Source organism: Fringilla coelebs (genome assembly GCF_963513975.1).
Source record: "Fringilla coelebs genome assembly, chromosome: 7".
NCBI classification, from domain to species: domain Eukaryota; kingdom Metazoa; phylum Chordata; class Aves; order Passeriformes; family Fringillidae; genus Fringilla; species Fringilla coelebs.
The window spans coordinates 4,979,842-4,993,094 of NC_140035.1; the positions used below are offsets into that span (position 1 = coordinate 4,979,842).

General features: G+C 37.4%; 1 protein-coding gene across 1 annotated transcript in view; it reads left to right on the top strand.

Moving 5' to 3' along the window:
* LRP1B (LDL receptor related protein 1B) overlaps window positions 1-13,253 on the top strand; it is a gene marked incomplete at both ends in the record, with an annotated part of 618,484 nt that overhangs the window by 542,925 nt on the left and 62,306 nt on the right. The window contains 6 exons of the mRNA XM_084209463.1: window positions 1-149; window positions 3,517-3,610; window positions 4,643-4,759; window positions 4,930-5,049; window positions 6,493-6,612; window positions 9,162-9,278. Of these exons, the coding sequence (XP_084065589.1) occupies window positions 1-149; window positions 3,517-3,610; window positions 4,643-4,759; window positions 4,930-5,049; window positions 6,493-6,612; window positions 9,162-9,278 (717 nt within the window). The remainder of the gene's footprint in view (window positions 150-3,516; window positions 3,611-4,642; window positions 4,760-4,929; window positions 5,050-6,492; window positions 6,613-9,161; window positions 9,279-13,253) is intronic.

Sequence of the window (13,253 nt, forward strand, 5' to 3'; positions counted from 1 at the left end):
TGTCCAGACACGTGTGCACACTGAACAATGGTGGCTGCAGCCACCTGTGCCTGCTGGCCCCTGGCAAGCTGCACTCGTGCGCCTGCCCCACCAACTTCTACCTGGCCGCGGACAACAGGACGTGCCTGTCCAACTGCACCGCCAGCCAGGTACGGCCTGCAGGGAATGGGGCTCCTCTGCCCTGCTCCTGCTGGGCAACAGGGAATGCTGGCTTCACCCAGGGAGTGGGGAGCTTCAAAAGGAGCCCAGCACTCAGGGGGCACTTGTGGGCTTGAATGCTGGCAGTGATCTCCCTGCTCGGCTAAGCTGGGAGGAGCTGGCGAATGGAAGAGGAATGGGAGTGATGGATTGTCTTGGTTTTGGAAAGACAGGTGCCTGCTAAAGGAGACAGGAGCCTCGCCTGAAATGGAGAATGCAAACCCTCCCCACCCTTCCGAATTGCTATGAATTTTAAATAAGGGGCTCTCAGGCAAAAATATGGGAGCAGGAAATAACAGTTCTTTAATAGGGAAGGGAAAAAATAAAAGGATAAAATAAAACAATGCAATACACTAGAACAACACTGACAGAGTCAGAACTCAACCTGACACCCTGTGGGTCAGGGTGTTGGTAGCAGTCCAGTTGGAAAAGGGCTGCAGTCCTCCTGGAGTGTCAGGCGTGGTTCTGTTGGAGCAGGGGAGTCTTGTAGGAAAGGGGTGTCTTCTTCCTCCAAAGATCCGTGGAAGGAGAAGCAGCTGCTGTTCCTCTGGGGAGTCCAGTGGAGAAGAGCTGCATGGTGTGTCAGAATCTTCTAGGTTATGAGTAGAAATGCTTGGCTCCTCCCTCTGGGCGGAGCATCTCACCATGGGATGTTACAGTTCTTATCAGTCACCTGGTGACATTCAACAGCCCCTTATCAGCAGATGTCCCCTGTTGATTATGATCACTCAGGAAGAGAGATAAGGAGAATTGCCCACTTGACACCAGACAACTGTCAAACAGATGGCAATAGAATACATCTTGCCTTGAAATCTGGAACATGGATCTAGCCTGGGAAATAAAAACTTTAATAACAAAAAGGACAAAGGGGGCGCAGGGTACAGAGCTGGGTCCAAATGCAGGCAGGTATAGGGGCACAAGGTGCAGTCAGGAAGGTGAGCTCAGAACATGGCCTTATCAGAAAAAAGTCCTGAACCAAGGGAGAAGGAGAACTGGAAACTTGACCAAATATATAGGATGGTTCTATTAGCATACTACTAAGTCCCACTCTTCCCCTCCCCTCAGTGCCCTGCCTGCCCTGGTGTGTGCCCAAAGCCCTCTGCAAATGCATCTGCAGCAGGAATCCCAGCAGGACCAGATTCCACAGAGCCTTTCCTCTCCAAGGCTGTTAGTGGGAAACACTTGCAAATGGCCTTTTCTCCAGGGAATACAGGACTTGTTCACTTTCAAATGTTGTTGTTCCTGCCAGTCCCCAAAACAAATACAGCGGCTGCACCCGTAAAAATAGCCTTGAAAAAAACATTTGTCTGAAATATCAAAATACAAAGTGTGTGTAACAGTGATTTGGGATGCCTGAATGAATTTTGCATTAAAAAAAGAAAACAAGCTCAGTCCAGTTAGAAAGATTGGAAAATTATAGACTTGTGTTAAAAACAATCCAGTAGGTAAAACAGAAAAAAATAATCTATTGAAACACTAAAGTACTTAAAAGAAAGAATCTTGAACACCAAAACTCCATCCATTAAAGACCCATGTGACCCTCATCCCTTATTTTGCAGGGTTTTATCTCCACAGTTTAGAAGGGAATGCGAGTATCTTCAAAACAACATCTCAGAGTTAGTGCCTATTTCCTGGAAATAAGTTTCTGATGCCATTTTGACAGCCTGAAGTCCCTTGTGGTGAACAGAACAAGTAGAGAACACAAAGAATGACAGTTGTCTGAGTTTCTTTTAGCTCCTGCCTTTGGCATTTTCCTGCTGAGCCCCTCTGAGCTGCAGATCTGTGTGGGGCAGTAACAGCTGCCCTTCAGCCCTGCCTGTTACACAGCAGGTCCCTCAAGGTGCTACAGGAATGATGTAGCTCCAGCTATAGGTTCTATATCATAAATGCCTTTGAAACCCTAATTTTTCTTGTCAGGAAAGATAAACTGAGCCAAGGCACCAAATTTAATATACCATTTAAATACGGCTTTATTGAATAATCAATGATTTTTAAAATGTGAAAAAAAGCTGCCCAGAGACAGAAAAGGAAATGTCTTGCCATTCTAAACATTTTTTCTGTGTTCACAGAGACACGAGGTAGGAAAACCAACATTTCTTAAAAGCTGACTGATAATCTACCCAGATTTTTCTCCCTGACATGAGCCACATAATGTACTCTGTTTTTAGGTTTAGCCCTAGAAAATTACATCAGTTTGTACCGTTTGTTTTGTTTGCATTCCCCTTTCAGTCAGAGCAACAGTCACCTGAGTAGAGAGTAAATGCACAGCCTTCTTACAAAGGATTGTTCAGTTTTTCCTACGGATGTTTTATCCTTTTGAAGGTCTGGAAGGCTTTACATTTGGTTTGTTCATTTAATTCAAACAATGTAAGCAATACTGTATACAACACCACACATTAAGGCTCTTTTCTCTAACTGTGGGTGTTTGGGTATATCTGGAAAAATGATGTTGTCTGCTTCAACAGTCTATAAAAGCAGAATTGAAGCGTTTGCTTTGAATAAGACCTTCAAGAATGAAAACACAGAATGCAGCAAAACATAATGAGCAGTTTGTGTTGGGGCATTGTAAGCCAGTGTAACACAGTCATCGAAACAACAGTGATTTTTATCACTTCGGTAACCTCAGTGCCAAACATCTCCAAATAAAAAAAAAAAAAAAAAAACAACATTTAAAATACAAGTTTTGTAAAATTATCAGCCAGAAACTTATCAATGCATCAACATCTCAAGCAGCTGATTTGGGGAAAAAACCACTCCACAACTTGTAAAAGTTGTAAAGTCGGTATGATTTATTATAGTGTTGGGCACATGTGGGATAGCTTCCCTTAAAGGACACGTGTACCTCCAAAAATTTCTGAGTCTGTTTTATCCCCCAACCTGTTGCCTATGCATAAAAGACACATGCATATGTACTAAACTGTCTTATCAATCTTTATGAGCCTGCACACTCCTTCAGTCACTTACCTGTAGTGGGGTGTTGGTCACCCAGATTCAGCTTTTCTGTCTGCTTTAGCCCCAAGGTCAGCGGGGCCCCTCTTTATCTCTCTTCAGCTTGGATGCTTGCAATTTCCATTGTTTTCTCTGAAGAGAATCTCTTTGTTTCTCTAAGCACAAGTTAACAGATTGAACAAGTTTAAACAGCAGACTCCAGCTAAATCCAAAATTGGTTTCTACCTTAAGTTACACTTCTAAGCCCCTGTCTCACAGCGGAGCTGATTTTCATTAACTCCGCCATTCCTGCTCATAAATAAATAAATAAATGAGTGAATAAATGTCAACATGAAATCTTTTATTCCTGCTGGCCTTTCCTCTTTGCAGTTCCGTTGCAAAACCGACAAGTGCATCCCATTCTGGTGGAAGTGTGACACGGTGGATGACTGCGGGGACGGCTCCGACGAGCCCGCCGAGTGCCGTGAGTGCGCGCTGGCTCTGGGGGCTGGCTCTGCCACCGGGCCCAAACCAAACACAACACTTATTTAGAAAGTTTAGAAGAGGATTTCTGTGGGCACTGCCTTATGTTCTTTGGTCTCTGAGCCTTTTAAGATCTTTGGAAAATCATGCGTTATTTTTCATCTTGCAAACCTTTGCTTCATCCCGGTTATGTTTTTGCTAACGATTTTAATTTTGAAGTTGTGGAATTCTTTGCATGAACACAAAGTTCTGACAGGTTTATTTGTTTGATTTTTTTTCTGTGTAATAAACACGTGGGGTTCTAATCTCATTTACCTGTGTTTTGTTGCAATTGTAGGCATTTAGATACACATTATTCTTCTCTGCAGTTTTCTGAGTAATAACAATGTTCTCCCTGTGATCCTTGCCTTCCCTAAGCTTATACTTGAAAAAAATACTCTGTGTTTTCTACAATCTTCTGGTTAATTAAAAGTTAATTTGATTTTTTTTTTTTGGTATTGAAATCCTTCACCCCCATTTTTAAAATTTTATAATTAATTCTCTTCTCCTGCTGCAGATTTTACCATATGTAATCATTCTACATAAGTTTTTATGTTAAGCTACTCTATGCTTATATATAATATTACTATAGAGGTACATAATTGCTCATTATTTCTAATGACAGTGGCTGGAGAAGGAGCAATTCATTTCTTGGGAAATAGAATTACAGTGGGATAGGGAGTTTCTTAAAAACAGACAAGATCTGAAATTGCAGGTCTCTGTTGAGCCTTTGGTAAGCTTCAACCTGCAGGGGGTTTTCACTCTGTGTCATTAGCACCGTAACTAGAGCTGTACAAATTAAAGATATTAGACTTTGAAATTAGTCTTGCAATCATATATGTACCCTTTAATTACTAATATCTACTCAGATTGGGATTATAAAGGAAATACAAGTTTATAGGTATTTTTTATTAGTCCATGGCTTAAGAACAGCAATAGTGAGACTTAAACCATTGCTCTGGTAGTATTCATAAGCAGCTTTGTCTTTTCCCAGCTGAATTCAGATGTCAGCCAGGACGTTTCCAGTGTGGAACTGGACTTTGTGCTCTTCCAGCCTTTATCTGTGATGGAGAGAATGACTGTGGGGACAATTCTGATGAACTGAACTGTGGTAGGTGCTTGTATACACTGCAGGCTTCAGAAACAGGCCAAACTTCTTTAAATGTCATGTTTCACACTCTGTCAACAAACATCATTTTTCTTCATTTACATTTGGAGTTTTGAATCTGTTCAACTTTTAATCATTTTAACTTGTTCTTTTTGTTTTCCTTGAATTTACAGACACACACGTGTGTCTGTCGGGGCAATTCAAGTGCACAAAGAACCAGAAGTGTATCCCAATAAACCTGAGATGCAATGGCCAGGATGACTGTGGTGATGAAGAAGATGAAAGAGACTGTCGTAAGTTCTGCTTAGAGAATTTTCCTCTGTAGCTGGTTTTAAACAGGGAGCTGGAATAAAACACTGTAAATGTCCTCTAAAACAATTTGAGAATGTGCAAACAGTTAATTCACAGGACTGGTGAGCAACACTTTCTAAAGAGCAAACTAAAATGCCATTTATTAATTCCAAATTTAAAGTCATTGCAAAGAAGAGAGGGGTAAAAACAATTTCAGGCATTTAATTGGGTTTTTGACTGAGGTTGAAACACGTATTTGACTCTGAACCACCTCACAAATGACTCATCTTCCTGGGGCTTTCATCTGCCATGCCTTGCAGCAATACATTTCAATGGAAAAAGATGTTTTTCAGAATCTTTTGTTGGGAAAGCTGTAAATCCAAAGCTCCTTCTACATTCTTGTTCTTTCATTGATTATTTTTACCTTTTCTGTTCCCCTTTCTCTGGGGATTTCATTAATTTATCTATGTAACTGTATCTCCATTTTAGTGGAGCTTTTAGTGCAACTTACTTTTCACACATTTATTTTCACTTTACATTTCTTAGATATAAGTGGAGAAAGAATTTTTAGATTTATAATGGAAATTTGTTGAATAAAGTTTGTGTCTGATCATTTTATAACAAAGATGATGGGCCTGCCTTGAAATGTAGCTCTGTCTTTTACTGATTTCACTGCTCAGATCTGCTGCTGATCTGAGCTGCTTGTTCTGGATCAACTTTCTCAAGGTTTGCTTCATTTCTGCAAGGAACAAATCCCTCTCCAAGGGGAGAAGGGTTGCTAAGGATAGCAAGGCTTTGTGGATGGTCATGTTTAATGGCTGTCTTCCAAACTGCTCAGGAGAAATGTAAATACAAGTTTTGCAGAAAGCTCTTTATGTTGGTTTGCACGTTGGGTTTCTTTAAAAACTGATTAAGAGGGATCAGGAAAGCTCCTGTGAAAGATAAGGGAGATTACTTTTTTCCCTTGGAAAGAACTGCACATGGTACATGGAAGGCTCCCAAAACCTTGAGGTGTAGCTGGCAGAAGTTAAATCAGAGCAGCAGAGTCTACAGCTCAGGGGCTGTGAGTTCATATTGACCTGGGCTCTGGCACAAGGCAGGTAACAGGTGAGAGTCTCCCTCACTCTAATGTCACCAGTCTGGGACCCATAAAATGTGGTTTGATTCTATCAATGGTAAGTCTATTTGATGTTAAAAGAATATTACAATAGACACTTTATTAAGTGTATTTGTTTTAACTTAATGTTTATATAAAATAGTATAAAAGAAAATGACAAAACTATAAACAGTATAAACCTGAAATTTTTTTCTTACAGATAGTATATAAATTATTCTGGAAAGATCCAATTTCTGATTCTTGAAAACTTTTTTTTTTCCCTTTAAAACACATATTTTAAATATTAGCAGAAATTTCTAATTTTGATCTGGAATTCTTTTATTTAAAGCTGAAAACAGTTGTTCTCCAGACCACTTCCAGTGTAAAACAACCAAACACTGCATTTCCAAGCTGTGGGTGTGTGATGAAGACCCAGATTGTGCAGATGGATCAGATGAAGCAAACTGTGGTGAGTATGCCAGTGGTTCTGCATCTGTTGATGTGCCTTGAAATTGCTTTAGCAAAAGGAAATAATCATCCCACTTTTTATATCCTCTTTCAGGATATAAATCTGTAACCTCTCTGCCTCATCCAGTTCTTATTGAAGGGCAATCTTTGTATGGGTAGTTAATAAATTTCCTATTCTACCACTTCTTTTTTGGCTCTCATTTGGCATTTAGAGTCATAGAAGTGGCACAGAATGTGGTGGCTGTCATAGGATAAGGTGATATTCTTTATTTTTATCCAGTTTCTATCAGTTCAGTCTACACTTAACTGCTGCTGTGTTTCATAAATAATGAAAATACAATAATTTGCAAATCCTGGTAGTTAAGATTGATGGTATAGAAAGGTTCAGAGTTTCTAACTTGACATGGCTCTGTGAGCTCCAGGGAGTTGTGACTCAGCTCTTATTGTTGTAATTAGAGAAAATAATAGATATAAATATTCTGCCTGGGAAATGGATTACAGACAATCAGAGGAAGAGAAAGTGGATCAGTACTGCTGGAAAATCCCTGAAGGTGGGTGTCAGTGCAAGACACACTCTAACCATGTGCAGAAACACTTGTGAAACTTCCAAGGCTGGTCTATAAAGGAAAATGCAGAAAAATGGTCTGAGGTGGAGGAGAACAAGACAAATATGGAGCATTTAAACCTCTCCCCATTATTCATCCACACATCAGTGAATGGTTTGATGAAACACCTGTGTCTGGACAGGTTTATCTCTGGGACAACAGAGTAACAAAACTACAAGCTACAGTCAAGGACAAAGCACTGAGCTGCTTTTCCATGGAGGTGTTTCAAATAATTGACACATGAGCATATATAAAAAATGCTGAAGGTGGCAAATATGCCTGGGAAAATGAACTTTCTCAACACTGAAAATCCAAGACCATCGTTTGAATTTGATGGGGAAAATAATTACTCCTGTCAACTAGTGAGAAGTTTACAGGGCAAGGAATCATTTGTTTTGAAGAAACAGAGAATGCAAAGGAGATGAAGCTTCACCTCCACTTTTGGGCTGTTATTGAAGCAGCCCTGCACTGCTCACTTTCTGTTCTGTGTCACAGCTACTTTCACCTCCACCATTCCACATCACCTGGATCTCCAGCATGCAGTGGCTTTCCAATTGGGACAGCATTCCAAGCTTCTAAACTGTGGATTCACATTTTGGCCAACCTCTGCACTCCCAACTGGTGTGGCACAAGTGGTCCTAAAATATTTCATCCATTAATATCCTCAAGTCACAATTAGTTTGTTTTTTTTTTTTAAGAGGAAAAGAAATAATACTGACAGCAAATAGGAAAAACTGTATTTAGAATTAAGTCCTTCACTCTGAGCCATCATTTTACAATAGATAGAATAAAAATTCCTCACATGACTAAAAAGTATAGAGAAGAAATTTGGGACTGTGTGCAGTCCCAAGCTCAAAAGGATCTTTAAATCACAACATATCCAGCTGGAGGTGTTGGTTCATATCTGAGACTCAACTTTTGTCCTGTCTCTGTCAGGAATACGTGAGCAAAGCAGCCCCATGCTGAAACCTCCCTGGAATACCCTTCCATCCTCTAACAACTGGAGAATCAGAGATATTGGCAGTCAAATATGTCTCTGTTTACAATAATTCATCATAGGTTTCACTTTTTTTACTTTTTTAAAGTTTTCACAGCACGCTGCACCGAGGTGTCCCCCAGCTTAACCACACATTCCCCAGAAAAAACACCCACATCTTTATTTTTAATCTCCTGGCTGCATACACTGCTCTTGTTTTTCGTGTTGGAGGAGACAAAAATTTATCCATAGTCACAATTTCTGTGCCAAACACGGTTGACTACACATGGAACAGCTAAGCCTTGACAAGGACAGGGTGTGTTCAATCACATTTTGAAGTTTTCCATATTTTTTTAGCATTTGAAATATGGTTAAATGACCTTACAATGGCAGTAGTTTCAACACAATTTGGTCTTCTGCATTTTATTTTTCAAGTTAAAGATTGTTATTTTTATGTGCAAAGTTTGATAGAATTAAATTCTATGAAGTATATGAATGAGTATAAAAAGGATCTACATATGTTGATCTAACACTAATTTGTTATTGTTTGGAGTTCATTTCTAAAATGTCTGCAATGCAAAACTTGTGTACAAGAATCTCGTTTTGCTTGAGTGCTGCCTGGCCATATGTATTTTGCTTAGTCAACTTCTGCTGCTGTGTGTTATTGGAGATATTACAGGGAGAACATTTCTAGAAGCAATTTCTGAATTTCATATTTTTTTAACTCTTTATGACTGTTTATGCACTGCATATTTTAATTTAATCAAATTTAACATTAAGGTGTGAATGTATAAATAGAAGTTTAAAGAATGTTATGAGAAATAAATTATACCTGGAAGTAAAACTTCAAGTATTGAAGGTTGCTCATCCTTATATGTATCCAGTACCTTTATAATGCATTTATTGGGAGTCTTTCTCATTTTGACTCTTTGTTTGCAATGCTGTAAATATTATTCACCCTAATTACAGATAAGAAAACTTGTGGACCTCATGAGTTCCAGTGCAAAAACAACAACTGCATTCCAGATCACTGGAGATGTGACAGCCAGAATGATTGTGGAGATAATTCTGATGAAGAAAACTGCAGTAAGTAACTTTTACCTTGGTCCATGGTAGAACATTCTCTTGGCAATGTGCAAGAGAAAACTTTTGAATTTTTATAAAATACATGTGTATTTTCATTCAACACCCTCTGATCTGCTGAAAATCAGCTGACCACAATTGAAAATGTCCCTTGCTGTAATTCTTCAATTCTGTTCACTCTGATAAAGAGCTGTATCAGCTATGAAAAGATGCTTGACCTCCAACTGCTTAATAATCTGGTGAATTGAAAATAAATATTACAATTAGTTTACCTAAACCAGTTAGGTACATATCAGACTTCTTATCTTTAAAGAAGAATCCTAAACACTGTTCAGAAGTGAAGTGATAAGCATTTTTTAACAAGGAAATTTGATCAAACCTGCCTGCTTGTTATATTCATTGCATTCTTGAGATGATTTGCCTTGTTTCATATTGAGAAGTCGATTTCTGTAGTATTTAATTGCATTGAGAAGTAGATGTGGTTATTCAAAGCAGCTCAGTTACCCAGTTCTCTCCTACCCATGAGGAACCTGAAGGTCTAATAAATCTCTGTAATTCCACTTTCAGGGAGTTAATTTCTATCTGGGTCTCAGGAAGAAATGAAAAATGTGTAATAATTTTATCTAATAATTATTGTCTTTATAAAATATTTCAAGAGGGACATTCCCTAAATAGTTCTGAAGGGCCTTCTCTTGACAATTGCTGTGGGATTTTTTTTCCTTTTGACTGGGAAATGCATGAATTTAATATCTTTTTCTTGCATATAATCTTGAATACACATTCCTGATTGTATACCATGAGTGTATATTTAGTATCTTCAGGGTGATGAGCTAGAAAGATTAATAAATTAGGCATTCTAATGCTGAGTGGATGCTGCTGCCCCTTTCTGCAGTCCAAGATGTGGTGTCCATAGGTACAGAGGGTCTCATTCAGCTTGGGAGGTTAAAGTGGATTTGTCTGCTTGATAATTACTCCCTGCACTTGAAAATGTTGTGAGTTTTATTATTGCAAGCAGCAGTGCTGTGGTGCATAAGAAAGGGAAAATGTTGTGTGTCTCAGTAATCACTCAGAACCTTTTGTTGTTGTACCCCAGGGGGGGTTGGCACACAAAAGCTTTCTTAGCTTTGTGGGAGATTTTACTTAGGAATTGATTATTAGTGTCAGTTTTCTGTACTGCCAGTAGCATGAAATTATTTTATGTTTTTATTCTCATGTAGAAATCAAATAGAGAGTGATAGTTTTGCTGTGGTGGTGTTAATCTACAGGACTGGGCAGTCTGTTGAAAATTTGGAAAAAAAAACAAAACAGAAACTTCCACAAAATGTTATTGCTATTTGCAAAAAAAATGTTGAGTATCATATTTGAAATTAACCATGTGTATGATCCAGTAGTAATATTTCTCTTCTTAAAGACCAGATCATCATACTAGAAAGTGATATTTAAAAGTTCAAATAATGAGAGAGAAATAATCTGAACTTTTTAAGAAAAAAAAAATTAAGTTAGCCAGCTTTGTGTTCATATTAATAACAAAGTTATACATTCAGTTCTTGATTGTTCACTAGACTAGAAGATAAAGAAATTTGGAATTAATTGTAATGGATGGAATTAGAAAGTTGAGAGTACCCAGATACAGAAGGTGAATTAAACTAAAGGATATTAGGGTTTTTTTTTTAATTTACTTGTCAAATGCATACTTAAATTCTAGCTATATATTCTCCTGTTTAAATTAAACACTGTAGGCTGGCACAGTTTTAAAATCCAAAATCTTGGAAGCACTTTATACTATTCAGCTGTTTGGAATAGTTGTATAAAATTTTTATAGACCATCAAGCCACTTACAGAATAAAGTGTAATGAAACAAATATAGATGAAATTAGAACTTCAAAAGCATTTGGCAAAATAAGTTACATTGCACAGTGAGTTAAATTGTTCATGGCATCCATGAATATAATATACAAAGGGCTGTCAGGGAAATATATCAGAAAATGAGTTGTTTCTCAAGAATGAGGAATTAATTCACTGAATTACAGAAATTCAGCTCAAGCATTTACACTTTTCTCTATAATTTCTTCACATGCAAGAAATTCCCTTTTCTGGTCATATCATGACAAAGTCTTAATGGGCACACAATGATACAACGCTAATAATTTTTCACACCCATTCAGTTATTTTTTTTTAAATCCAATGAGCAGATGGTGTTTGACCCAAATTCTTTGTTAACAAATGCTTATCACTTTACCTCTGAACAGTGTTTATGATTCTTTTTCAGAAGTAAGAAATCCAGTACCTAACATACTGATAAAGGTAAACTAATTGCTATATTTCTTTTTAATTCACCAGATTATTGAACAGCTGGAGGTCAGGCATTTTTTCATAGCTGATACAGCTCCTTATAAGAGCTTTTGTCATTATTTGTCTTACAGTCTATTGTTTTTTTAACTATATTTGGACACTGTGAAATAAAAGTTTTTACCTTGGATATTGGTCCATCATGGGTCCACAATAAAAAATGTAGGATATATTGTCAACTCTTCTGAGGTAATATCTGTCTGAAGGGAGAATTTGCTTTCAGAGTTTATTTGGATTTTTAAAAACAAATTACTGCAAAAATAGAGTTTCCTCTTTCAGGAAACTCCAAAAAAGGAAAATTCCATGGGAATTAATCTTATTCTAGCTATCTAACCTAAAAGGAAGGCGCCAATATTTTTTTTTAAATTTAATGTGATTAAAGAAAATGTAAGGTACTGTAACCATTGAAGCAAAGCAAACAGATAATGCTGCAGCAAGACATTAATTCAATCAATGTAAAAATATTTGTGCTGCTACAAATTCTTCATAATGCTTTTCTGTTGCTTCTACAAGTTGCCAAGAAAAGAAATTAGTTAATTTTGTCCTGGGACAAGTTTATATCCCAAATGCTTTTCTTGGGAAGGAGTTTCAGTGTTTTGGTAAAGCAGAAGCTAAACAGTGCTGTCCTTCATGAGTTTACAGAACTCCATTAATGCCTGTTCCTTTAATATTGTTTTTTATTAATAATTATTCCTTTCTAACAATCTGAGCACTGATGGAAAAGTACTTTTGTGTGCTCATATGTAAATCACAGAGCTGGATCCCAGCAGCAAAAGAAATATTTCTTGCAAACAGAGAATTGAGTACTTAGCTCTTTGTGTAATTTTTTTCCAGTATCAAATCTCTGCTTATAAATAATTTATTAGCAGTATAGCAAAAGTATTTGCTTTGTATTTTCCAATCAATATAGAAACATGGCAAATATGGTTTTTGCTTGAGAAGTACTTTTCCCACAAATTATTTCCTTTACATATTTTATCATATCATTAAATTCTCCTTCTTGGCTTGTTGAAAACAAAAAGAATCAAATATCAGGGATTTGCTAGAGCTTGCACTTTGAAAAAATATTTGAGGTAGTGTGAGTCCACATAAAGGCCAACCTTTGGTTTGCTGAAATGTAACATTTCTGAAGAACTGATGCAATTGTTATAGATGTGCTTTTAAAATTACTTTCCTACAACATCAAAATTAAAATTTGTTCTTACCTGAAAAATGAAATTTCTATTAAAAAAATTTCAAACAGAGTCATTTTGAATCTTTTTATGAAGTAAAGAATGGAAAAAAGGCAGTGGAAATTTGACTAAAACTATTCCCTTCCTGGAACTGTTTTTGATTGTTATAAATCCTGGGGAAGCCAGCCAACCAACCAACCAAACAACAAAACCAAAACACACGAAGTCAAGTTTGTTACATCCAAGTAACTTGTGTGTGGTGTATTCTCATGCTTTCAAACTTTTTATCAGTTTGAGTGCTCTACTTTTGTGTTTGCTTTTTTTTATCACTGTGGCACATTTTACAAAAGCCTTCATGCTTGCACCTTCCATAACTCACTAAAGGTTCTTCAGCATTTCTCAAATTATTGCTGTCCATTCCTGCTGCCCATTGTTGCTGTCTGCTCTGTCTCTTCTC